The sequence below is a fragment of the Bacillus rossius genome, chromosome 14 (assembly GCF_032445375.1).
Source record: "Bacillus rossius redtenbacheri isolate Brsri chromosome 14, Brsri_v3, whole genome shotgun sequence".
Classification (NCBI taxonomy): domain Eukaryota; kingdom Metazoa; phylum Arthropoda; class Insecta; order Phasmatodea; family Bacillidae; genus Bacillus; species Bacillus rossius.
Genome location: NC_086341.1, coordinates 2,203,298 through 2,231,262, shown reverse-complemented (window position 1 = coordinate 2,231,262; position 27,965 = coordinate 2,203,298). Strand labels below are relative to the sequence as shown.

At 42.0% G+C, this 27,965-nt stretch overlaps 1 protein-coding gene across 1 annotated transcript; it reads right to left on the bottom strand.

The window, feature by feature from the left end:
* Positions 1 to 121: 121 nt before the first annotated feature.
* On the bottom strand, positions 122 to 27,716 carry LOC134538910 (facilitated trehalose transporter Tret1-2 homolog). Its single transcript, XM_063380522.1, has 4 exons — positions 27,595 to 27,716; positions 12,775 to 12,929; positions 4,153 to 4,439; positions 122 to 1,552 (listed from the first exon to the last, which is right to left on the bottom strand). The coding sequence occupies exons 1-4, from the start codon at positions 27,597 to 27,599 to the stop codon at positions 440 to 442; spliced, it is 1,560 nt and encodes a 519-aa protein (XP_063236592.1). The 5' UTR covers positions 27,600 to 27,716; the 3' UTR covers positions 122 to 439.
* Between the last annotated feature and the right edge of the window lie 249 nt (positions 27,717 to 27,965).

Here is a 27,965-nt window from a genome sequence, read left to right as displayed (position 1 = left end):
AGTATAAAACCATAATTTATGCACGTTTTTGAAGAAAGGGGCTTTGATAAGAGCATCGTTGTCCTACATATCAAGCAAGCATCATTTCGAAATCTATAATAGTTAATTAGTTATAAGCAAAATGAAAATAGCATTGAATCTTATGAGGTTAACGCGGGTTGCGTAGTGCCCCTGAAACACTGGAGTGGCCTCTTAACATTAAAAACTTTTAGCACTGGCGTGCAGCTGTTCAATCAGAGGACCCTTTGCAATGGACTCTGTCGTCTCCAGTTTAACGAAGACTGTTCCGTCGGCGAACCGTAACACCGAGTCAGGGTGCTGGCCATTGTGTTGCACGGTAATGTCTTGTAAGGGGGAAAACCCTGTTGATGGAGGCCCGTGGGAGATCGTCGGAGCTGGGTACAGGGGGGTATAGTTCCCTCAGTAGGGCAGCAGGCCGCTAGGACCGACACGCCAGCACCAGGGGCCGGAACCTCAGCCCGTCCTGTATCTCCTCCCGGGACTTGCCGCGGGTCTCCGGCACCACCAGGTACACGAAGAGCGTGCCCATCAGGCAGGCGGCGCAGATCCCGCCGTATGTCGCCGCGGCGCCGAGCAGCGCCACCAGGCCGTTGAAGGCGAACGTCACGGCGAACACGAGCACCCAGTTGACGAACACGGCGAGCGAGCTGATGAGGCCCTTGTGCTCGACGGGCGCCAGCTCGGCCATCATGAGCCAGGGCAAGGGCCCGAGCCCCAGCGAGTAGGCGACCATGCAGACGCAGAGACAGGCGAGCGGCAGCCAGCCGGCGGGACCGGCGCCTTCCCCGGCCGCCGCCAGGTCGACGGCGAGCGTCCCGACGCTGAGCGCGATGACGAGCGCCGAGGCGAGCAGCAGCGGCCGACGCCCGCACACCTGCACCAGCAGGAACGACGCCGCGGTGGCCAGGCACTGGACCACTCCCACCACGACCGTGCTGGTCAGCGGAGACACGGACGCGCCGGCGATGCCGCGGAAGATGTCCTCCGTGTAGAAGAGGAAGGCGTTGATGAAGGTGAGCTGCTGCACGACCATGAGGCCGGTGACGACGAAGGCGGCCTTGCCGGCGGGCGAGCCCAGGTAGAAGCTGCGCGCGGTGTCGCGCAGCGCGGAGAGCCGGGACAGCCCCAGGTGGCGGCGAACGCCCGCCACGGACAGGTGCAGGCGCACCAGCTCGCCCTTGACCGCCTGGTCGTCGAGGCTGCGTGAGCCGCGCAGCCAGCGCAGGGCCTTCTCCGCCTCGTCCCAGCGGTCGCGCGACGCCAGGAACACTGGGGACTCCGGAGCGCGCCAGAAGGCCGCCGCGAACAGCAGGGGCAGAAGGCCGCACAGCGCCGCCAGCCACACGTAGGGCACCGCCGCGCCCACGGCGTACGACCAGAGGATGCCGACGGTGACCATGAGGTCCAGGTAGATGCCCAGCGGGCCCCGCAGGCGGTCCTCGGCGATCTCCTCGTTGTAGATGGGCACGACCACCGTGACGGCGCCCATGGCCACGCCGGCGACGAAGCGCGACGCGTACAGCGCCGGCACCTGCGCGGGGTCACCATGAACTATCAACCATGAACCATGCACTATCTCTGTTCTATGAACCATGAACCATGCACTCTGCTTTATGAACCATGCACTCTGCAGTCTAAGACATGCACTTTGCACTCGAAAGAACAACCTTTATATCACACAATTAATAACTTTATTTTGGTGCGATATTTATTGGGTAGGATAAAGCATTAGGATAAGAATATTTATCTTATAAGATCATTTCATAGAAAGACACACAATGCCCCACAACTCAACATTTAGACAAGAATAGTTGATAGGCCAGTAAATTACCGTTCTGAAAAAAAAAAACACCAAATTTAAGACGTGTCATAGGTTTAGAGTTATTGACATTTCTTCAAAAGTTTTTAAATCCCTACTCCGCACCAAATTATAAATTACCCTGACTAAAAAGGAAAGTATTTTATGGTTATATATAAAAAACTAAAAACTAAAGAGTGACATAGTTTTCCAACTATAAGCATTTCTTCAAAAGTTTTTAAATCCCCACTCTGTGCCAAAATTTTAGATACAGACACTAGATTTTAGCTACGCAATCAAAATAACCATACTACTGATAACAACTCACAAATTTAATCAAACGACCTACACTTTTGAGAGAAATATTAATTACACGATTTAAGCAGCAACAATTCTTAATGAGGTAAATTTGACAATTCTTAATTTAAAATTTATTTTCTTAACTTAGCAAGTTATTTTCTTTAATTAGCAATATTTTCAAGTAATCTGCAAGTTAGTAAAGTAAATTTATAAACAGTGTGAATAGTCAAAGTTGCCCGATTAAAAATTGTTGCCACATAAGTCATTCAAGACAATTTTTTATCCAAAAGTATCGATGTTTAAATTTATTTTGAATTGTTATCAATAGCGGGATTATTTATAAATTCATAGTAGGCCCTATCTAATAATTTGTCAGGTTGGGGATTTTAATTTTTTTTTCAATAATATCTTTAATTCGAAAAAGACACCTTTTAATTTAGATTTTCCAGGAGGCCCCGTGAGGCACCATGAGTAGAGACCGGAAAAATTCTCGGATTCCTTTCGCTATAGTCTAGAATACAAAAAAAATAGTAAGTTTGCCTTTTTACCGCATCAGTGATTGGGCCACAGTTTATCTTAATGATACTCGACCAATTAAAAACCTTTAACAAAAGAAGTATCGAATTACTAGCGTCCCAGTTAAACAGGTGTCACGAGTCAGTAACCAATGGGCAGGTGTAGTTTTCCCGTAGTGCGTAGAGGATCGTGGAGTCTGTCCTACAGGTCATCGAAATCGCGAATTTTTCCGGTCTCTACATGAGGCCACAGAAGGCTCCACGATGCAACAGGAGGCCACAGGAGGCTCCATGAGGCCACAGGAGGCTCCATGAGGCCACAGGAGGCTACATGAGGCCACAGGAGGCTACATTAGGCCACAGGAGGCTCCATGAGGCCACAGGAGGCTCCATGAGGCCACAGGAGGCTACATTAGGCCACAGGAGGCTCTATGAGGCAACAGGAGGCTACATTAGGCCACAGGAGGCTCCATGAGGCCACAGGAGGCTCCATGAGGCCACAGGAGGCTACATTAGGCCACAGGAGGCTCCATGAGGCCACAGGAGGCTCCATGAGGCCACAGGAGGCTACATTAGGCCACAGGAGGCTCCATGAGGCCACAGGAGGCTCCATGAGGCCACAGGAGGCTACATTAGGCCACAGGAGGCTCTATGAGGCAACAGGAGGCCACAGGAGGCTACATGAGGCAACAGGAGGCCACAGGAGGCTCCATAAGGCAACAGGAGGCCACAGGAGGCTCCATGAGGCCACAGGAGGCTACATTAGGCCACAGGAGGCTCCACGAGGCAACAGGAGGCCACAGGAGGCTACATGAGGCCACAGGAGGCTCCATGAGGCCACAGGAGGCTCCATGAGGCCACAGGAGGCTACATGAGGCCCCATGAGGCCACAGGAGGCTACATGAGGCCACAGAAGGCTCCACGAGGCAACAGGAGGCCACAGGAGGCTCCATGAGGCCACAGGAGGCTCCATGAGGCCACAGGAGGCTCCATGAGGCAACAGGAGGCTACATTAGGCCACAGGAGGCTCCAAGAGGCAACAGGAGGCCACAGGAGGCTACATGAGGCCACAGGAGGCTCCATGAGGCCACAGGAGGCTACATTAGGCCACAGGAGGCTACATTAGGCCACAGGAGGCTCCATGAGGCCACAGGAGGCTACATTAGGCCACAGGAGGCTCCATGAGGCTACAGGAGGCTCCATGAGGCCACATTAGGCCACAGGAGGCCCCACGAGGCAACAGGAGGCCACAGGAGACTCCGTGAGGCCACAGGAGGCTACGTGAGGCCACAGAAGGCTCCACAAGGCAACAGGAGGCCACAGGAGGCTCCATGAGGCCACAGGAGGCTATATTAGGCCACAGGAGGCTCCATGAGGCCACGGGAGGCACCATGAGGCCACAGGAGGCTATATGAGGCCACAGGAGGCTCCATGAGGCCACAGGAGGTTCCATGAGGTCCCAGGAGGCCCCATGAGGCCCTACAAGTCTCCACAGAGAGCCCGAGAAGGCCGGCTCACCGTGACGGGGAAGGCCACGACGAGCAGCCAGGCCAGCGCGAAGGGCAGCGACAGCAGCAGCAGCACGGCGCGGCGGCCCAAGGTGTCGGCCAGGTGTCCGGCTGGGAGAGCCCCCGCCAGCCCGCCCAGCGCGGCGATGGCGCCCACCCACGAGGCCTGGTCGGCGCTGATGGGCGCCGGGGCACCGGCGGTGTAGTTGGTGCCTGCCCCCGCCTCGTGCAGCAGGTAGGGCAGAGCCGGGGCGGTCCAGCCCTGCACGGCGCCTGCGCACAGCGCGCCGAGCCCCGCTGCAACACGGGGAACCCCTGCTTACTGCCGCGCCCTCGCACAGACCACTCGGAGGGGGAAATCTCCTTCATTTAGAGCTGTTCTAGTGGTCAATGCGACGGCAAGTAGAGGTCAAACCAGTTGATGCAGATGAATGAGATTTTTACACGTCATTGAGGAAAGGTATAACGACTGATCCCAGTTGTCAGAATGTGGTTAATGTTGTTATTAATGAAGCAAAATTAATTAGTAAAAAGGTTTATACTAGCACAAATTTGACAACTTGCAGAAAATAAAGTAATCAGAATAACAAAATAGTAAAAACTGAACGATTGGCATGTAACATTCTTTCATTGTATATGATTTTTTGGAAATAATTATCTTCACACAATTGCGAATTACTTGCACACGCGTAAGTCACTGCACATTCATGTTTGAGCCGAAAATTTGCCACTTCACTGTTTGGAGATCTGTCTATTAACGGCGCCCGCCTCGTCAGGGGTGTATGAGTGTTAGTGAGGCGGGATGATAAGCGCGATGCTCGCTGGTGCTTCTAGCACGGTGTCTCCTCTGGAGTGGCGCGCAGTCTTCTCGCCGTCACAGGATAACTGTGAAATTTGAGCGGTGACCGTAACATTACATGGCCGAGAAATGAAGATAAAGGTGTAAAGCAAGTCCCTTAAGTGCTTTCAATGATCTGTACCGGTTGTTTTACGCCATAAAATTACTCTGAAAACATGCGTTTTAGCCATTTTAACTCTTCTAAAAATACAGTTTAAAAACTTAATCCGAGAACAAAAGTACTTTTCGGCTCTCAGCGAACTCTTAAATGCTTTTCGTAAGCAGACCCCACTCGGATATCTTGAGTAGTTTTGAGATCGCGTTGTTTTTCCTGAAGCTCTGCGCACCATGTGTGTTCCCGGGTGGACAGAGCCCTTAAAGCTCGTCACAAACTTAAATTCAAACAATTCTTTTGCTCATTTATATGGAGAAATTTTTGTAATATTTAAATTATCTTAAGTTATTTTTATGAATTACTAGTTGAAGTAACCGGCATTTCCCGGGCTAAACATGCCATAATATAAGAAACTTGAAAAACGGGAAATTTTGATTTTTAAAGTCCCAGTGGTTGCACAATCTCTTTTGTCTCAAGGCTACGCATCAGAAAAGCCGGGACGCCAATCTTCAGCTTCATCTTGTGGGAAGGCAGGTAACCCCTAGGCAAGACGTGACGGATGCTCCAAACGATAGCGCTATACAAAACTCAAGGCAACGCCATCTATTGACGAAGTTCTAAACTAAACTGTTATTAGCGCCTTTGGTTCGCCAGCAGCCGCGAGCTTCACTAAGCGGATGGGTTTCGCCAAGGAGAAGGATAGGAATTTGCCAGGCCTTACTGTATGACCGTGAGGCGGACATAAAGAAATTACACAAATTCACTAGCCTGGACTGACTGTGACCTGGGAACTAGCCTAGACACAGTGCTCTACGCGGGACTGCCTCACGTAGAGCAGCCCACATTACATTATTAGCCGCTAGATCCATATTTTCCTCGTGTACCTAATTATTAGTGATCACACTCGTTTGTGTGGCAATCAGTAACATATCCCAGGGAAATCAAGCGTGATGAATTATGTTAACTCTTATTTAAAAAAAAAAAAAAAAAAAAAAAAATTGGAGAATATTGCAAACAACGCGACGTTCAAAAACATAGGAGTATCACTTCTACTATAATTTGTATATTAAATATCACACACATTCTTGTTCATACGAAAGTGTTCTAAAGGATGATAAAATAATTTTTCAATGCATTTTTCTTTATCTCAGACGTATTAATTAACAATAAATAACATATTAAGTAATAAAACAGAGAAGTTACTCATGAAGAATGTTTTAATCACTTTATTTATCAATTTCTGATGTACATCATGAAATCCAGTTTAAATTCCAACACTTAGCAGTACCAAATGAAAATTAAATTGCTATAGTTGATATTATTATTATTATTATCTTATCAAGGGACCCTAAATTATAAATTATATGGCAGCATCAACTCATAAAATAAAGGAACATGCTTTGTCGTGTTTACATAAGATACTTTTTTACTTGTAATATTTTAGCCACACGAGGCCTTGAAATTATTTAGTCGGGCGGCAATCTTCTTCGAGCACAGGAATGGCTTATATATTCGACAACATAAGTAGAACGTTTTTTTTTTTTAAACCCAAAGCATGCCTGATTAGAGCGAGATTAGCATAACCGGTCGAGAGACCCTTCCCCGTGTGAACCCGGGAGCCGAACTCTGGCTCAGAACACGGAAGCACTCAGGTCTGCAGAAGATGGCTGCGCCTTATAGTGGGCCTAGTCGACGACTAGTGATGCAACGAACACTCTTATCTCTTGACATTCGCATTCACAAAATTCATGCGAATATTTTGCAACTATATTTATCAGGAAAAAATAATAATTTTTTTAAATGTGAAAACAATATTATAGGAGTATTTCTTACTATTTTTTTAAGTAACTTCAGTTTTTTTTTTTCACTGTGGTAACCTTTGAAATATATATTTTATCATCCTTTACTTCAACGTTAGATTATAGGTAATAAAGCTATAGACTTAGTATAATAAATTATCAACATTTTTTTAGAAAACAAAAAATTTAACTAAAAAACAAAAAAAACATTATTCTCCTATACTTTTATTAATATATACTTTCAAATAATTTGGTATATTAGAATTTTAAATTATCATTTACTTTTAAGAAACTAAAAAAAATAATAATCAATTAAACAAACAAAAGCTTTTTTCTTCTCTTAAACTTTCATGCCAAACTTTAATATTATTTTTACTTTTGAAGACAAATAGTCAACTTCTTAAAAAATATATATTTTTTAAACCTAACAAAAAATGTATTCTTTTCTTTTACACCTTATTACTTTTTAAGTTTTAAACAACACGTTTATAATGAAACTTGAGTAGAGAAATATTAAACTTGAATACGGGAATTTCGAAAACTAAATATTCTCATTCTCGAATGCCTAGGAATCTCCCACACACCGCAAACACTTTGCGGAGTCTCCCAGAGACAGCCGTGTGGTATCTTGGGCTGAGGGCGCCAGTCTGTAGGGTGCAAGGATGGGGGGTTTTAACCGACACAAGTCATCTCTGGACAGGGCGCTTGCATGTCGCACACTGCCCATGTGTTGGCCTATATGCATGCAACAAGCAGGAAACTTTAAAGTATACAGACGTTTTTGACGTTTACGTTTAAAAAACCCAGTTTCAGTCGCACCTGTGTTTTCGTACCATGTGTGTCTCTGCCTGAGGACGGGAGCAGATAGCAGTTCCCGAAACGTCGCTTGTTTCTGTTTTGGTAAAACTATTGTGTTTGTTTCTTTTCGTTTTGTCGTGTTTTTGTCTCGTTTCAACTGTTGTGCTGAATTTTTTTTTGGGTTCAATATTTTTGTGCTGTCATCATATGTGGGTTTTTTTTTCGTTCTCTTCTGTTTTGGAAAACTATTGTGTTTGTTTCGTCTTTTCGTTTTGCTGTGTCTTTGTCTCGTTTCAACTGTTGTGCTGAATTTTTTTTGGGTTCAATATTTTTTGTGCTGTCATCATTTGTGGGTGTTTCTTTCATACTCTTAGTCCCTTTTTCTTTGTTTTTCTTTGACCATATTCCTGTTATTATGTGGTGTTTATATCCTGTTAAAAAACAGCAATTATTTGCTTAATTTGTGGTTTTGTCTTTAGGGTATTTTTTTATTTTTCTTCTACAGACATACATGTGCTTAGCAATGGCGTATGTCCAAAAGCTTACATCAAGTCAGTTTCATTAGTCACGAATTTGCTAGCGCAAGCGGATCCCCTCAGTGATGTGCTTCTTAGACCCAACCACCTGGTACCTAGGCCCATGCGCTTCAGCGCCGTGATTGGCTAGCCCCGGGCCGGTGTCGCGTCCCTCATTCCAGCTGCGAGGCTCCAGCTGAGAGGACATGGTGGGTTCCGAACCACCTGGTGGTTGCGCTGTTTACAGGCCGAAACCACGACCTTCGCCACACGGGGACTAAACAAGGAAATTAACTACTTAACAACGTGTTTCAAGCATTTCGCAAAAAAATACCGTATCCTTGAATAACTTCATCTCTAATTATTAATGCTATGCAAACAATTTATTTCCATAAATGCTATCTACCTCCCATTGCATGAAAGCGTAGTAATTCTATTAGTGAACGTTCATGCATATCAAAAACACGAGGATTAGTTTTCTACTATCTGTAGCCATTTACATTTTGTAAATAGTTTTTGGTGCCTACCAGAGTATTTTGCGCAGAAACTTTAATTTTAAAATGTTTTGCAGAAGCATTTCGCTCCAAAGCTACGGAACGCAAGACAGCGTCAGCTATGCGCCTACGAGTGGGCAGGTAGCAGAGCTTCCGTGTACGGCGGGTTGCATGTCACGAAGGAAAAACGGAACGACCGGCATTCACAACCGTAATTTTCGCCGAACACCCAGGGGCCTATTCCGCGAAGGTACAAGTGTACAAGCTACAATTGTACAAGTACAAGTACTACTGAAGACAAGTTACAATTTACAGGCATTCCGCAGAGAATTGTTACAATTGGAGGAAAAAAAGTACAAGTACAAAGTACAAGTGTACAAGTTGGCTGCATTTACTCTGTTGTGGTTGACATAACCAAACTTGTGTGTATTTGTTTTAAAAAAGGAAATTGTTTAAAACGTGAAGTCTGGAAAGACACTAAGTAAACTGAGTATTCTAAATGAGATTAAAGAAAAGGACATACTGTTTTCTGCATTTTCTGACAAATGCACCAAACAAGAAAAAATGAAGGAATGGTTAGCAATACATGGAAAGGCTTGTGGGTTGGGACTGATCCCTGCAGGCAAGGACTTCACCTACACCAGAGACACATTTTGGCAGAACTTTAAAAAAAAACGCAAAAGTAAGTATATTTATATTAAAATTTTTAATTTATTTTGGTACAGTCTTGTCAATATTTTGTGTTTTATGTAGCCTACATTTGTAAATGAACTACCTAACCTCACTTAGGGACCAGCATTGGTTACGAATCCCATGTACAACTATAAAAGAAATTGAAACATTTTTGAAGGCACCTATATATCAAAGTCAACCATTCTTAAGTATGTTAATAGAGGCTAATTAATAATATGCTTTTTTGTTGCAGAAGAAAATTGACAACTAAAAACAGACAGGTAGTGGAGGTGGGGTTGAAAGCAAAATAACTGATGTAGACAATGCAGTATTGGATATTATTGGCCGAGAAACGCCATCAGTTGTTGGTTTAGAATGCCCTGAAACATGGCAGGACGAACCTGTGTTATAAAGTATAAACCATACAAGTAGTGCAGACACTTTTATGACACATATGATGACATATGATGACAGCAATAGCAAAACACTGCCCTCTACGAGTTGCAAACAAGTTAACCAGCCCAAACCAAAAAGAGGAAATGATATGGGAGAAGAAAATAATTTACGGCTTAAGAAATTTAAATTACAGGTTGAACTACTAGAAAAAGAAAGCTATTTGAAAAGTCTAAATATTTTAAAACTCGAGAAAGAGCTGGGAATTCCTGGTTCTAATTTCACAAAGGACTTGCCTATCGATGGTGACACTATTTATGTGACATCAGATGGTTCTATCGGAGAACATTGAGTAGTCACTGATCACAACTCTTGAATGGTTTTTGAAATTATTTAAATTTTATGACTTTTTCGAAGTAATTTATTTCAACAATACATTTCATTTTCATTCAATGCATTTCATTAACATATGCTATTATAAAAAAATTGAACAATAAATGAAATTGAAAATTAGTCCTACATAAGAGTTTTTCAATTCTTTCATAATAATTTGTATCTAACTATAATTATGAATCAACTGTGCCAGCCGTTGTTGGGCTGCAGGGTGTATATTAACGTTATTGTGATCCATTTCGACATCGTCTTGCTCTTCATCTGCTTCTATCAAGGGCTGCACACCATCCTCACTTCGAGCAATGTTACATAGTGCAGTGCAGCACTTAAATACTTGAGCTGCAAATAATGGCTTTACGCGTAAGTGCTTCAGACATGGAAATTTCTCTTTGAGAATTCCCAGTGAGTTTTCAACTAATTGACGTGTGGATTTGTGTGCCCTGTTAAATATTACCACTGCAGGATCTTGAGGAGCATTCATGACCGGTGGAATCAACCATTCTTTCAATGGATAACCCGAGTTTGCCAAAATGATGGCACCGGGTACTGGTCTCCAACCTTCTTCCATGCGCTGATTTAGTGTGCTGTTTCTAAGCACTCTGAAATCATGTACACTTCCTGGCTACCTAGCACTCACACAATAGAATGAGCAGTCTGGACCCCAAACCATGCAGTTCAAAGAATGATTTCCATGCCTGTTCACGTACTGCACTTCATTAGCTTAAGGTGAATCTTTTTTTATAAGTGTACCATCAACACATCCAACAACATTAGGCATACCAGCAATAGCATAAAATGCTGCAGACACTTGCACCGTGTCTTCAGGCTAGTCAACCACTTGGGGGAATTTTATTGCATTTACAGCAGTTACCACATTATGAACAGAACGACACACACTAGCCTTACCTATGCCATGCATATCTGCAACAGAATGATATTGTCCACCAGTTCCCAACCAGTGTAGAGCAACACATAACTCAAATTTTGCTGGTAATGCTTTACTCCTATTAGTGCGGCGATGAAGTCTATGTCCTATATCATTAAGTAAAAATTGAAGTTTGGCAGCACTCATTCTAAATCTCTCATTAAATTCAAACATGCTTACAAAACTGTGATTCGTGCGTATTCTGAATGTCCATCGTCTAATAAGTGGATGAGCATTCTCATTTTCTTCATATGATGACGTATCCCACATGTTTGTTTCTGATAACAACACACTTTAACCTACCTCAAGAGGTAGGTAGACTTGTATTAACTATTCTACAAGTTTAAGTTAAACCTTGTACTTTTTCTTTGCGAAGAGCTTGTACAATTGTAGAAAAACACCTGTAACTTGTTACAATTCACTGGGATTTACAAGTCTTTACTTGTACTTTTGTGGAACACAATACGTACCTCTTTTCTACAACTTGTATATAATTTTGCCTGTACTTTTGTAACTTGTACCTTCGTGGAATAGGCCCCAGACGTTTACGGGGGAGTTTTGGAAACACTCTGTATCGTACTGATGACGTGGTGAGCTTAGGACATCCAGAAGGCTATCTTCCTTCTGCGATAAAATCGCAGGGGAGTCCCAGGCTGGGCGAGAAAGATAAATCTGCAAGGGTTTCACTTCACCTTCTGCGGTACGGCATTCCGTCAAATCATAACAACCATTCCTGATGCCTGAGCCTGAGAAGGAAACTGTTCGGCCAGCCACCGACCAAACCTGAAATCCAGACCGGTATTACTGGCCGACAGACAGGGGTTGCGTGCCCATTTTACCAGAAAGGTTGTAGGTATCATGTACGTTACTCAGAAACATGTTGGAAGACTTAACTCTTAAAAGTTTAAAATTTGATTTGCCATTTAGTTCAAGAATAAAATTATATTAATATTTCTGCAGCAAAGGTCCTGACTCATTTAGTATCTACAGTAATTATTATCAAGTACATTTTCTAGTGCATGCCTTTTTTTTATCAAGACTAAGATATTTGAGCCACTCCCAATTCATCATTATGCTACCTAGGTAATTAAATACTCCACTGCATTATCATAAACTCCAATGCATTAACAGCTATCGTATATTTTAGTCCCTTCTGTATTGTTAGATTCCATACAGTCGAGAATATACTGTATTATCGAGACTCGGAAATATTAGACACTATTGTATTATCACTACTCTAATATTCTATAATTCGTTGTACTATCAGATATTATAAAACCATTGTACTATCGGATATTCTATAATCAACTGTACTATCTAATATTTTTTAATCTACAGTTCTATCTGATATTCTAGACTCCACTGTACTATGGGATATTCTGGACACCACGGTACTATGGGATAATCTAGACCCCACTGTACTATGGGATCTGCTAGACTTAACTCTACTATGGGATGTGCTAGACTCCACTGTACTATAGGATATGCCAGACTCCACAGTACTATGGGATGTGCTAGACTCCACAGTACTATGGAATGTGCTAGACACCACTGCACTATGAAATGTGCTAGACCCCGCTGTACTCGGGGCTATGCTCGACCCCGCTGTACTAGGAGCTCAGCTAGACTCCACTGTACTAGGGGCTATGCTAGACGGAAGGAAGGCAGTGGCCCGGACGGAGCAGCTCACCCAGGAAGGCGGCGAGGTGCTGGTTGCGAGTGCCCTCCCAGCTGTGCGAGCCGCCCTCCGACCCGTGCGTGGAGGTCGCGTGGTCCCTCTGGATGAGCGGCAAGGGCACGGCGCCGTACAGCGAGTCGTCGCTGTCTTCCTCCTTGGGCAGCAGCCTGTCACACACACACACACACACACGCTCCATCAGAGGACCCAGTCCAGCACCCAGCTGGGACTGCTCAGCCCGGCCCTCTACACACACCATCTGTCCAGCTCCCAGTTAAGGAAAAGAGAACAAGTAATATACACCAGATCTCTCTCTGAAAAAAGAAATAAAATGATGACAAAAGCTACTCCCCGGAAAATTGTATAAGCAAGTTAAAAGTAAATGATGTATTATATAATATAAACAGTATTATATTATACAATATATATATATTATTGTGTGTGTTAATATTGTAATCTGTGTGCAATAAATAAAACATACTACTCTTGCAAACCTTACAAAAAGGATTATATCCAGAGTAGTCTTTAAGTAAACATATATAACCTACAAATATTTTCTATAAGCTACAAGATAATCTGCTCAGCAGGGAGTCCACAGTTAGTACTTTCCTACTATATCTAGTACTTTTATAACTTTTTTAGTGGTCTAGTACATTTACGCTCGGATCTAGTACTTTATTTCTTTAATATAATAATATTACAGTAACTCCAATATGTTTTATTATTAAGCGTAATTATTTTTAAAAACTATGGAATTTTATGAGTATGTGTGGTGTGATATTTAAGTTCAAGCATTGCAATGCCATAATAACTTCCTAAATTGTTAAAAACCATAGAAAATTATAATTTAGTACTTTTTTTTCAAATCTAGTACTTTTTTCTCGCCTAAGTTGGTACGAAATATTTTTTTTCCTTGTGTACACCCTGCTGCTCAGGCCGGCCCTCTACACACACGATCATTCCAGGTGCTCAGTTCGGAACCAACAGTCCGAAATGACAGTTTAGGAATTAGCTTAGCCTTCCCCAAACACGATCAATCTCGACGTTTACGTTGCTGTTGGATGGATCGTTTTCATCGTAGAATGCGGAAGGAACTTTGAATGTTGCAAAATTGCAATTGCATTTTTTTTTCAATGTAAAAAAAACTAGCAGAGAAACCAAAGGTTATAAACAATGATGTCTGTCACGACACTCAGCTGATGGACTGATTGTTTGGACTGGCGGTTTGGACGCTGTTCTCACACACAGTCCAATTTAATGGGAAGCCATCGGTTCGTGAGTCCGTCATTTCGGACTGATCAGTCCACCGACCAGCGTCCTTAACACATGGGGTTCCGACTGTTAAGTCCCAACTGGTAAGTCCGCACTGATAAGAACGAACTGACAGTTCGCACTTTAGTAAAAAGCACACGCCAATATTAGTAGTAGTCAAGTGGTTGTGTGTTTGTGGATTCAATAAAAAAATAGCTATGATTATACTTCATTGCTAGGGCCCTGACCAATCCGGCTTATTATTGAACAACAGTGCGGAATGCTGAACTGCCATTGGCCCTGTGTCGCGAGTTTCCTGCCAACCCGAGAGGCATATACGGTAAGCAAACAGCCGGGATAAATATCTGGCCGAATCATGTGCAACCTGGAGAAAAGATTAAATGTGGCACATGGTTTGGACTGTATTAGACGCACGTTTGTGTCTGATGCCACAAAATAACGCAGCTCTCTATCCTTTTAATATTATTCTACTGACAGGGGAAATGTGTTGTTACCTTGTGGTTAAGATTCAAGAAGTAATAATTAGTGTGATCTATGAGCAATAAACACATTGCACAATATTTGAATAGTTGACAATTTCTTATTTCCAAAACTGAAATCAGTATCCGATTGTGATCAAAATAAATGAAAATAACGTGAGCGAGTTTTCAAAAACTCGCCAATGATGTGTAACCTCTAACCACGGCATCGAGCGAATTCTTATGTTCTCACGCAAATACACTTATAATACGAAGCCCAGACACAAAATTTAACTTAGGATTCTTTAAAATAATGCTGAGCGAGATAAATATGCGCAAATTGTGTTTTCAAGCACATTTCCTGACGCGAAAAAAAACGCGTAATTTTCGCTAGAATTCACTTCCGGAGCAGCTATGTCAACTACTGAATCCTTTGCATTAGCAGACCGAAAGTTTAAACTATATAAAGGAACGGCTTGATAAAAAGCGAACAAAAAAAACCCGAAATAATTCTTAACCTTTGGACCTTTTTTTTTTCCGACGATGAATTTTATTGAAATAATTACCCATCTTGTTAAAATTCATTGAACAGTTACTGCCCTAAATGTTCTTTTTTGGTTAAGTCAACTTTGGTTCGCGCCATTCGCTACAGATGGCAAAACCGCGGTTACACAGTTCCGTTTCATGCGTCTTCCGTTCCAATTCACGAAATTACTCCGACCTAATGCCGTATACCGAGACCTAAGATATTGCACACCAAAAATATTGCACAGTGGTTTAACGCCCAGAAAACCCATTTTTGACGCGATAACGTCTTACAAATCGATGAACGCCGGCTGCACGCACGAAAAATTGTCACGTTCCGCCTGAGCCGAGCGTGCAAGAACCGGCCAACCACCGTGCGAGAAAATCTTCTATAATATCAAACAAGGTAAGGCGGGCTTTTTAACTAATTGCTTGTGATTATATTTAAACAAAAAATTTAATTAAATTTGCAAAAACTGTAAATAATTTTTGAAAATTAAAAAAAAATTATGCAATTTTTCATCAATGTTTTCTTATGACGTTATCACGTAAAATTATCGTCCGTAAACCGACTTTACAGACAACCGCCCTTTTTCCCTAGCATTCGAAACATGCGAAAGACTCAGTAAAATGAAATGCAGGAGATAAGAGACAGAACAATGGTTGCTGTCAACATCGGTATATTATCTGTGCAGCGGTTCCTTTGCACGTGAACTGTTGTTAGATAACCGATCCTTGTGACATTCACCGAGTCCAAGGCAGCAGCGGCGCACATATACTTGTCAGCCTCAAACCTCTGGTTAGGGAAGCCTAAGATGTACATCAAGTTCTGTCCCTGCCCGAACACGCCCGAATATTCACCTTCGGCCAACCTCGGGTTTATTTATATATATATATTTATATTTATCTGTTTATTTTAATGTAACTATACTAACCTAACTAATCGTCCATAGTGTTTTAAAATGTTTTAATGTAGCTAACCTAACCGACCACTTTTAATATTTGAATTCATTTTTCCTGCGCAAAAATAAAACAAAACCCCAGGTTGGCCGAAGGTGAATATTCGGGCGTGTTCGGGCAGTGACAGAACTTGATGTACATCTCTAAAAATAATGTAGCGGTAAGTAAGATTTTTGAAATGATAACCAAGTTTTGATGTCTGGATGTTTGTTACTCAGTCACATTAATATTAATGAACTTATAGTAATGATTCATAGAACAGAAGATATCCATGTATTTTTTTTAATCTAGGGCACATTGCATCCCATTTAAAAGCACAGTTCCTTAGAAAATGCCCATTATAATCAATTCACAATTGTGACTCGAAACGAATCAGGCTGCAGTAGTGAAAGCAGCAGGGAGAAAGGACGTAATTATTTCGTTTATATTGTTACATATTGTAAGGTAATTTTTTTTTTCCTTACGACCATATAGTGAAAATATGAGTTATTTTCATGGCAACGTAGATGAACCAGAGCGCTTTGTGATGTATTTAATAACAATTATACGTGTATTTATTACTTTTTTAAAGAAAATCATCAGACATTTCACTTAAGGACAAAATATTAAATATAGTCAAATAAAAAACAAAATATTAAATGTTCATTTTAATTTTTTCAAGCAAAATCACTAATTCAATTTGTGTCTGTAAACGTGGGCGTTTTAGTGTGACAGAGAATTATCTTTCAAAATTCAAATGATATAACGGTTATGCCGGACCCCACTCCACAAAATCCATGTTATGGCACTGGTTATTCGCATGAAAAATGTTTTATCACGTTAAGCATTATTGACGTGACAACGTCTAATAAAACGATCAACGCCGGCTGCACGCACGAAAAAGTCTCTCGTTACGCACATTGTCCCGTTACGCTGTTTCCCGTTATGCTCATTGTACGCTTGCGACGCATCTATCTCTCTTCCACTCGATTGGAACAACCATTGATTTGACGTTTTCGAGGCACATTAAACTTGAAACACTCCCATTCGTTTCCTACTTTTCCTATCATCGTCCTATCCTTAACAGATTAACACAGATAGAAGAAAATAAATAGCAAACATGTATCAGAGTTATAGTTAAAATAATCTCTTCGTTAAAGTAATAAACATATTTGAATTAATGAATGCAAATAAAAGTAAATTCATCAATTAAATTGTAGATTTCATTTCACACCTTCTTTGTATCCATACAAAATAGAGATAATTCAATAAAAATGATTCAATTTTATTCATAAAAGTATGCAATCATTTCATCAATGTTTTGTTATGACGTTGTCACGTTAAACTATCGTCAGTAAACCGACTTTACAGACAACCAATTTTTTCTACTGACCATAACAGTAATAAATAGCTACAGTTGAGAGAAATATTATGAGGGGGGAATAAGTAGCCAGATGTTTTCACCGCCACTGAACGCAGAACTTGATCCAAACGGAACAAAGTGTTCGCGCTACGCCGCCTCGTAGCGGGACACACGTGCGGGCGTCCCAGCCAATCAGCGCCCAAGGCCGGCGAGTGGCCCCGCCCCCTCGCGGGACACGGGCCAGGTCCAGTGTAACGTCGCCGCTGAAGGGGAAGCGACGCACTTACACTAGGTGTCGCCGGGCGACGAGCAGAACAAGCAACTGCCCGGCGACCCACACGAAGTACAGTCCCAAATCGTATAAGTTAGCAAGATTTTCAGGTGTACCTAAGTTAGCAAATGTCGTTTTGTGTCCAAATCGTCCGTTTTAAAAATCCACCAGCTTAGTAAAACCAGAGACCGAAAAAACTTCGTGATTTCAATAACTTGACTCAACGCTCCTCTATGCAATCGAGAAAAAAATTACACCTGCTCATTGTTTGAAAGGGTAAATTTTTTCTAAATTTTCGGCAAGGGGGAGGGGAGGTTGCCTCCAAAAACAAATTAATGGCCCAGCGCCCCGCAAAGTCTCCGCCCATGCCGGCTACCGGGGCCAATCACTCTCCGAGCTGGGACTCGCGCGGGCAGATGACAAACCACTCTCCGCGTATTAGCATGATCGTATTCATTCTCGGCAGGAAGGCTCGGATGAAGTTTTGGCGGTGACGGTAAGGGGGGGGGAAGAGGCGCGCAGCGAACTGGTGGACTGGAGTCAAGGTCGGACCAGGCGGTCGGTAGTTTCCTCCACGTGTCGCTCCGAAAGCTATAAACCAGCCCCGACTCGCACGAGCCAGGCTCGGCCAACTGGTTGCAAGGAGGGGAAAAAAAAAAAAAAACAAGATTCGCACACTGAAACTCTACCAACTTCATCAGAGTTTCGTTCTTCGAATGTTTCTCGCAGTGTGGGAAGACTGGTGTTCTGTGTGCCCACGCCGCTGCTAGTTTCCACTGTCTGCGTCACGAAGAAACCACAAGAATGACCAATAAAGATGAATACACAAACACACAGGGGGGAAAGAAGCCCATAAATCAGCCGATGCCAAGTATCAAACGAATGGACAGCACAGAGAATTTCCGTGGACGGAACTAGTCAGAAAGAAAAAACATATATATCGGGGCACAGACAAACACAGTGGGTTTAGGACGACACAGTTGTAACAGGAACAGAAAGAAAACAACAGCCTTTGACAACACAGTGAATAAGCACAGGCGACCCAGCGATGACACTGAACAGGTGTTCTGGCCAACATCACGACGACGGAACATACGAACACAACTGGCATCTGTCCCCGTCATTAGTAACAAACAGAATAACACTCGAGAATAAACAGAGGGTTTGAAGCAACGTCCACAATTGAAAAAATTACCGTACAAGACATGACCGCCATGTTTTCGAGCCTACTGACACAATAGCGCATAGGACGTTCGTGTGTACAGGAAGGAAATGAACATGTTTCATTTCTGTTGCGGACGCATGGCGCAACAACCAATGAGAGAAGAGCAGGAAGCCATCTTTGTGGGACTAGAGAACTGTTCATATTTATCAATCATATTGTAGCAAGAAATTATCAAGATATTACAATGTTCAGGTACATATATTTCCTGCTTGTAAGTCCTGGAAGTTGTAACCATTAGATATACCTCCTCAGCTGAAGCAGGGACTGCGTGAACGATTCGTTCGAAATGAAGGAATCTTTGAGCGAACGAAAGCACGTGTGCGATTCGTTCGCCATGCGAAGAATCGGTTCTTTGGGAAACGGATCACTCGAAAGCTGAACGCGATTCGGGAGAAAATGAAACGCAGACAGATCGAGAGCAGAACCGGCCAATCACGACGTCGGGAGTGAGAGAGATCGACGACCAAATAAACAGGGTGCCATTAAGAGGGGTGGGAGTGAGTAGTTAATGACCGAACAAGTATCGCGTTACAATTGTCATGCGTGTCCCGTTACGCACATTGTCCCGTTACGCTCATTGTACGCTTGCGCCGCATCTATCTCTCTTCCACTCGATTGGAACAACCATCGATTTGACTTTTTCGAGGCACATTAAACTTGAAACACTCCCATTCGTTTCCCACTTTTCCTATAATCGTCCTATCCTTAACAGAATAACATAGATTGGAAGAATTTAAATAGCAAACATGTATAAAAGTTATAGTTAAAATAATCTCTTCGTTAAAGTAATAAACATAGTCTATTTGAATTAATGAGTGCAAATAAAAGTAAATGTATCAATTAAATTGTGGATTTTATTTCACTCCTATTTTGTAACCATACAAAATAGTGATAATTCAATAAAAATGATTCAATTTTATTCATAAAAGTATGCAATCATTTCATCAATGTTTTGTTATGACGTCACGTTAAACTATCGTCCGTAAACCGACTTTACAGACGACATTTTTTTTTGTCGCAGTCAGCTTGCAGTTAGACATCTGGAATGTCAGCTGTCCGAGATTGCGATAACCGGCCAGGCGACTAGGCCAGCCCCCGAGACGTGATGAATACTCGAATGGGTGAACGAGTTACGACTCTTGGGATGTGCCGTATCCAATTTTCGGTGGTCACAATACTAACAGAACGAACTTGAAAGAATCTTCTGAATCATTACACGGAACTGATTCAACTGAATCGATTACGTCTTTACTATTTGGTCGTCTGTTCCTGCAGGCGTGTTCTCAGGCTGCCTATCTGCCTCGTCCTTCGTGAATCTCGAACGGTGGGCGCCAGTACGATGTCATATCTACGGTGATGTACATTTGTTTGTCTAAGAAGTTGTTGTTCACGTTGGGCTTCTCTAATCTTCTCGTAGCTCGATGCCCTTCCCCCCGCCTCTAGAAAGGTACACAGACTCCATCAGTACGAGTCGCACTTGGCGCACAGCTGACCTTTGACCCGAGGCCGCTCGGACGGTCTGTATGTTTCTGTTTCGCCGCGTGGAACCCAACAACTCGCCAGGACGCACCAACCCAGCCAGACGTCGCAGAATTAGACTCGCCCTAGCTGAAAGTGGCTAGTCTAACATGGGGTGATAGGCGGAACATTATTTAAAAAAAAAAAAATTGGTTGGCTGTAAAGTCGGTTTTACGGACGATAGTTTAACGTGACAACGTCATAAAAAGACATTAATGAAATGATTGCATACTTTTTTTAATAAAATTGAATATTTTTTATTGAATTATCACTATTTTGTATGAATACAAAGGAGTGAAATGAAATCTACAATTTAATTGATAAATTTACTTTTATTTGCACTTATTAATTCAAATATGTTTATTACTTTAACGAACAGATTATTTTAACTAAGTATAACTTTTATACAAAGAAGGAGTGAAATTAAATCTACAATTTAATTGATAAATTTACTTTTATTTGCACTCAATAATTCAAATATGTTTATTACTTTAACGAACAGATTATTTTAACTATAACGTTTATAAATGTTTGCTATTTAACTTCTTCCAATCTGTGTTATTCTGTTAAGGTTAGGACGATGATAGGAAAAGTAGGAAACAAATGGGAGTGTTTCAAGTTCAATGTGCCTCGAAAAAGTCAAGTCGATGGTTGTTCCAATCGAGTGGAAGAGAAATAGATGCGGCGCAAGCGTACAATGAGCGTAACGGGACAATGAATCATCCTTTTTCGTGCGTGAAGCCGGCGTTCATCGATTTATTAGACGTTGTCACGTCAAAAGACATATTTTGCATTGATAATATTTGGTTCGTTTTGTTTCAAGGGCCCCGTATATCTAGGCGCACATGCGGCATGCAGAGCTTCAAGAGAAACGACGCATATCGAAAACAGTACAAAACATCCGAGTGGTGTTTGTTTACGATAAGTTATTAAGATCAGTAGATAATTATGTTTCGGTATTTCGTTTTTGAACTTAATTTTTAGTGAAGTAAAAAGGGCTCAAACGCGTGTTTTCAGAATAATATGTACGCATGAATTTCCAGGTAGAGTTTCTTGAAGCCACTCAAGGACCTTGCATTACTCCTTTATCTTCATTTCTTCGCCGTGTAATGTTGTCGTCACCACGCAAATCTCAAAGTCTCCCTAAGCACGACGATAAGACTGCGAAACAACCGACATATTCTTGTCTCTGTTAAATTTTTCTGCTCTCTTTTGACGTGACAACGTCTAATAAATCGATGAACGCCGGCTGCACGCACGAAAAAGTGTCCCGTTACGCACATTGTTCCGTTACGCTGTGTCCCGTTACGCTCATTGTTCCGTTACGCTGTGTTCCGTTATTTTGTCGGCGAGTGTAGTAATAATAGGTTATGTTACAATTGACTAAAAAATAATGGTGATTCATATAATTGATTATAGATATTTGATTACATTTTATTTATATGAAAACTTGTTCATAATTATATTTAAACTTTATAGCTAAATGCCAGTTTTTAAAATTAATTACAAGTCATCTACACGTGAACTGTTTCGTCGACTGTTTATAAAGTGAAGTGAAAAGTTAATGTGGTTTTCATTGCTTATTACAACAAAAATTTCGGCAATAAAGGTTAATAATTCTTGCATTTTAAAAATCTGATTACTAGTATAATTTCAAGTATTTATTCTTTTATTATTAAAATAAAAATGATTCACTTTTATTCATAAAAGTATGCAATCATTCCATCAATGTTTTGTTATGACGTTGTCACGTTAACTTAAACTATCGTCCGTAAACCGACTTTACAGACAACCAATTTTTTTTATGCGATTGAATTTTTCTCACTGGAGCTCGTTGCTTAAGTTCTTACGCGCCAATGCAATCCAGTGCATGTTGGATGTTGCTGGATCCTGGAAGGCTCCTGACTTGGCCTGTGGTGGCGTCCGAGTTGGTCTGAAGTATGCTTGAGCCAGTGTGTACTTGTCCCTTGAAGTGACAGCGCAGTGAAGTGCGCGAGTGTGCAAGTGTTACTACTCACAGGCTTTCAAACAAATCATTTTGTAGATTATGTTTCGTTTGGTAATTAACTAACTAAAATAATCATTTCATTTCACATTTCACCAGGATGGACACATATAATCAAGATTTTAATATCTTAACAGGTCAGTAATAAAGTTTCAAAGAAGTTGTGCACATATCCTGGTCGTTACTTACAAAATGTACGACATTAAATAGAGTGCAATAAATTCACGTGTTTGTAGCCGAGTGTTCAGATTTACTATTTTCAACTTAATATTTTTGATGAGATTAATATTATTTATTAAAAAATAAAAGTCGGCAACCTAATTGGGGGCTAATAACAGTCATAGAGGTTTGGAAATTCACGTTCTTTCGCACTTCTCGAGTACGCCCAAGAGGCGAGTTAAGTGCGCGAGTATGTGTCTTTCGAATCTAGACACGGCCGATATTTTATTTAAATCTTCCGTGATTCTTGATTGTTCCAGACAAAAAAAATATATTTGTGGCTCGCCTTTGAATCATATAAACCTTGTACTCTGCATGAATCAGCTGTGGTTATCAGCCCGAGCGCTGCCTTCGATGGGAAACTGTTTGCCAGCGAATGCCCTTCCAGAGTTCCTGAGTCATCTCAACAACAACAACACAGCTGGTTTATCGGGCTGTGTTGACAGCGATAATAGGTAGTTTACAATTTTCGGGGTACTCGAGACATCTCCGCGGTCAAACTGATGGAAATCGATTCTATGGCGGTCTGATCCACATCCCGTGGTAGAACTACCCCAGTCCAACTCAGGGTGTCCACAGTTAGTACTTTCGTACTAGATCCAGTACTTTTATAAGTTTTTTAGTGGTCTAGTACATTTACGCTCAGATCTAGTACTTTTTTCTTTAATATAATAATATTACAGTAACTCCAATATGTTTTATTATTAAGCGTAATTATTTTAAAAAACTATGGAATGTATGGGTGTGTGTGGTGTGATATTTAAGTTAGAGCATTGCAATGTCATAATAACTTCCTAAATTGTTTAAACCATAACAAATTATAATTTAGTACTTTTTTTCAAGTCTAGTACTTTTTTCTCGCCTAAGTTGGTACGAAATATTTTTTTCCTTGTGGACACCCTGAGTCCAAGTCTAGACGAGGATGCAACCTGGAATCGAACCCGTGATTTTTCACCTACACATAGAGCATTCGTAATATTACTAAATAATTACATGAACTACCAAATTAATATCCCGTGACATCTGACCAGCAATCTGTGAACACAGGTTTCCAACATGCAAATTAATTTGGACTATGTAAAAAAAATTATTTTACCATTCCATTCATGAAAACGTTCTTTTTTTTTAAAATTTTTCATTAATTGCTTCTTACTTTTTATAAGAAACAGCAAATGATTTTTTAAGCAGGAATTACATACACCTGAGATTTGTAATATTGTTTCTACTGTTTCTTGCCGCGATATTATTGATTCTTACAAACAGTTCTTGAGTCCCGACAAAATGGTTCCTACTCTACTATCACTGACTGTTTCGCCATGCGTCCGGAACAGAAATAAAACATATTAATTTCCCTCACACGCGAACTACCGTCCTGTGCGCTGTTGTGATCAGTAGTTTGGAAAACATGGCGGTCAGGTCTTGTGCGAGCGATCTGCCGTTACTGTTACTGTTATTTTTGCAACTGTACACCCGGCTTAACACCAACCGAGAAGCCTAAGATGTACATCAAGTTCTGTCCCTGCCCGAACACGCCCGAATATTCACCTTCGGCCAACCCCGGGATTTGTTTTATTTTTGCACTGGAAAAATGAATTCAAATATTAAAAGTGGTCGGTTAGGTTAGCTACATTAAAACACTTTAAAACACTATGGACGGTTAGTTGGGTTAGTATAGCTACGTTAAAATAAACACAGAAATATAAATATATATATATATAAACCCGAGGTTGGCCGAAGGTGAATATTCGTGCGTGTTCGGGCAGGGACAGAACTTGATGTACATCTTAGGCTTCCCTAACACAACCTGGCGCATCAACAAAGACGGGCCTATACATTTTCGGCAGTCATTTGTTTGAGTTGTCAAAAAAAATATTTCACTCAACAGACTATTGCTTCGTTTTCACTAATATAACTTTAGAATGGATTTTTCTCAGAAATTGTGAATCTTAGGGGGAAAAAGGTGTAAGGACCATATTTGTAGAGAATTGAATGATCCACAATTTAAGTCTGAGCTATTTTTATCATAAAACTAACAGTTTCGCTAAATAATCCAAAAAAAAACATTTTTGCGAACATTGACCTTGCATGAATTTTTTTTGCATACACGGGATTGATGGGGACTTTTCACAATTTCGTTATAACGGTATCTCTAACGTTCATGCAAATTTTCAGCTTCTTGGGAATCTATGCGATGGTTAATGTCTAGGGAGACCTAAGATGCACATAAAGTTCTGCCATTCCCGATTACACCCGAACAATTCACCTTCGGCCAACTTCGGGATTTGTTTTATTTTTGCGCAGGAAAAATGAATTCAAATATTAAAAGTGTTCGGTTAGGTTAGCTTCATTAAAACAATTTAAAACTCTATGGACGGTTAGTTGGGTTATTATAGCTACGTTAAAATAAACACAGAAAAAATTTACCCAACAGACTATGGCTTCGTTTTCACTAATATAACTTTAGAATTGATTTTTCTCAGAAATTGTGAATCTTAGAGGAAAAAAGGTGTAAGGACCATATTTGTGGAGAATTTAATGATCCACAATTTAAGTCTGAGCTATTTTTATCATAAAACTAACCGTTTCGCTAAATAATCCAAAAAACGCATTTTTGCGAATTTTGACCATGCATGATTTTTTTTTTGCTCAAACGGGAGTGATGGGGATTTTTCACAATTTCGTTATAATGGTATCTCAAACGTTCATGCAAATTTTCAGCTTCTTGGGAATCTACGCAAGGGTTAATGTCTATGACCGGACTGTAAAAGATGGCGCCACAAACCCCTCGAAGGACACAAGGATGCATGCGAGAACTCGGGCGACCAGTCCTTGCAACGGCGATTACGTAAGTCTCTTTGCAGTTGTGCGCAAGGTCAACAAAACTGGCCGACTTCCTCTAAAAACGCACAGCTCCCGGTCACATGACCCGGGTTAGTGACGCATCGACGGGCATGTCACGGGATCGTTACGTAAGTAACGCCGCGTTAAAATAATCCTCTTGCTCTCTCTCTGTCTCTCTCTCTCTCTGTCTCTCTGTCTCTCTGTCTCTCTCTGTCTCTCTCTATCTCCTTGTCCAGGTATCTCCGGCCCTGCCTCCTGTACATGGTTTCAAGGCCTGGTTTGCTGCCAGCACTCAGAGAAAGGTTTGCTTGCCCTCAACAAAATATTCTTTTGTATATGGCGAAATAAATATACACGTGCGTCCATGCAAGAGTGTCTCAGTTTCAACGGTGCATCGCAAAAGTTTGATCTAGTCTATTTACAACAATTCATACACCTGATTTAAAGTAAACTAACCTAGTATTTTTTTCTTACAGATGTTCACTTCGTGCACCTTTAGTTATATACGGCACACGTCCAACCTAAAGTCCAATAAATTCTTCTTCCCACACTTTGGTTAACACGTCAGTTCTGTGTCTTAACCCCGGGCAATCATTAGCTAGCGTCCCAAAGGTAAAAATCGCGTGGCGTTACGTAAGGTGAACGTGGAGGCCAGCGAAAAAGAGCTCTGTCGTCTCGACCACAACGACCAATCCAAAGGTCAGGGACTTGGACGTTCAAGAGATTCCAAATGGGGGATAACTGTTGCCAAATAAAGTTTGCAGGTTCACCCTCTACAAATTACGCTCAGGAGTCGCCATTTTGCGTAGGTGGCGCTGCAAACGGGAAAACAACCAAGCAGTTCTCGCGCATGCGATTATCTGAATCTGAGTTACTCTTTAATTGTGTTCTTGAACCAAAACACGTACACCAACACGCTTACTGTTAATACTGTTAAAATGTATTACTGGGTCATTCTTTTATGGACATGCTGTAAATATTTTGAAGTAGGAACGATTTTCTTGACACAACAAAATGATTTTGTCAACTCAACTGTATATTTGGCTAGGTGTAACAAATGATTATTTTTACTTGCCAAATTTAGTTAAGCTAACAAAATATTTTGTTGCAGCAAGTAAATATTTGTTTCGCCATATATAAACAACTCTGTATTTTATTCAAACAAAACTTTTCTCTGTAGTTTATGTAAGAGCGATAAAATCCATCTTACACGCTGCGACAAGATTTATCGCGAACATGCTTGGTGTCAATATAGTGCACAATACACAGTACCTTCTTTATGGTCTTACGGTTGAAAGAAAAAAATACGTGGCATGGTTATTTTACGTGGTATGCATTCCCTCACTGACTACTTAGATGCGCAACGAGCTTCCATCGACGATCAGAGGAAACAAGAAAATAAATGACAGTCCCGCAATGTTAGTGGCGATAAAAACAGAAAAAGTGACAGTCTCGCAATGTTAGTGGCGAAGAAAGCTGACAAAGTGACAGTCCCGCAATGTTAGTGGCGAAGAAAGCTGATAAAGTGACAGTCCCGCAATGTTAGTGGCGAAGAAAGCTAACAAAGTGACAGTCCCGCAATGTTAGTGGCGATGGAAGCAGTCAAAGTGACAGTCCCGCGATGTTAGTGGCGAGGAAAGCAGACAAAGTGACAGTCCCGCATTGTTAGTGGCGAAGAAAGCAAACAAAGTGACAATCCCGCAATGTTAGTGGCGAAGAAAGCAGACAAAGTGACAATCCCGCAATGTTAGTGGCGCAGAAAGCTGACAAAGTGACAGTCCCGCAATGTTAGTGGCGAAGAAAGCAGACAAAGTGACAGTCCCGCAATGTCAGTGGCGATGAAAGCTGACAGAGTGACAATCCCGCAATGCTAGTGGCGAAGGAAGCAGACAAAGTGACAGTCCCGCAATGTTAGTGGCGAAGAAAGCAGACAAAGTGACAGTCCCGCAATGTCAGTGGCGATGAAAGCTGACAGAGTGACAATCCCGCAATGCTAGTGGCGAAGGAAGCTGACAGAGTGACAATCCCGCAATGTTAGTGGCGAAGAAAGCTGACAAAGTGACAGTCCCGCAAAGTTAGTGGCGATGAAAGCTGACAAAGTGACCGTCCCACAATGTTAGTGGCGAAGAAAGCTAACAAAGTAACAGTCCCGCAATGCTAGTGGCGAAGAAAGCTGACAGAGTGACAATCCCGCACCTCATGACGGCGTGGCGGTCCTGCTTCACACGGCTGACAGCTGTCCCGGGGACATGGCGCGCACTCGGCTGTGGCTCGCTCGCCCGCACACTGGGGCCCGGTGAGCCGGCCACCACGTGACCAGCAAGACCTGTTCCCCGACACTGCTGCGGCCTGGCGGGAGCAGAGGCAACCAGGCGGTGCAGCGCTGACACCGGATAGGTACCCCGGGCCTGCGCCTGCGGTCGGCAGACTTTCCATCCTTCTCCTCGGCGTCTCTCCCGGCCGCCGATGGGAAGCCTTCATTTCACAGACGAGAGAGCCACACCCGAAGTTCCCCGAAGTTCATGCTCGCTTTTTTCCCCCCGTCCTATCTCATTGTATAAACCGGT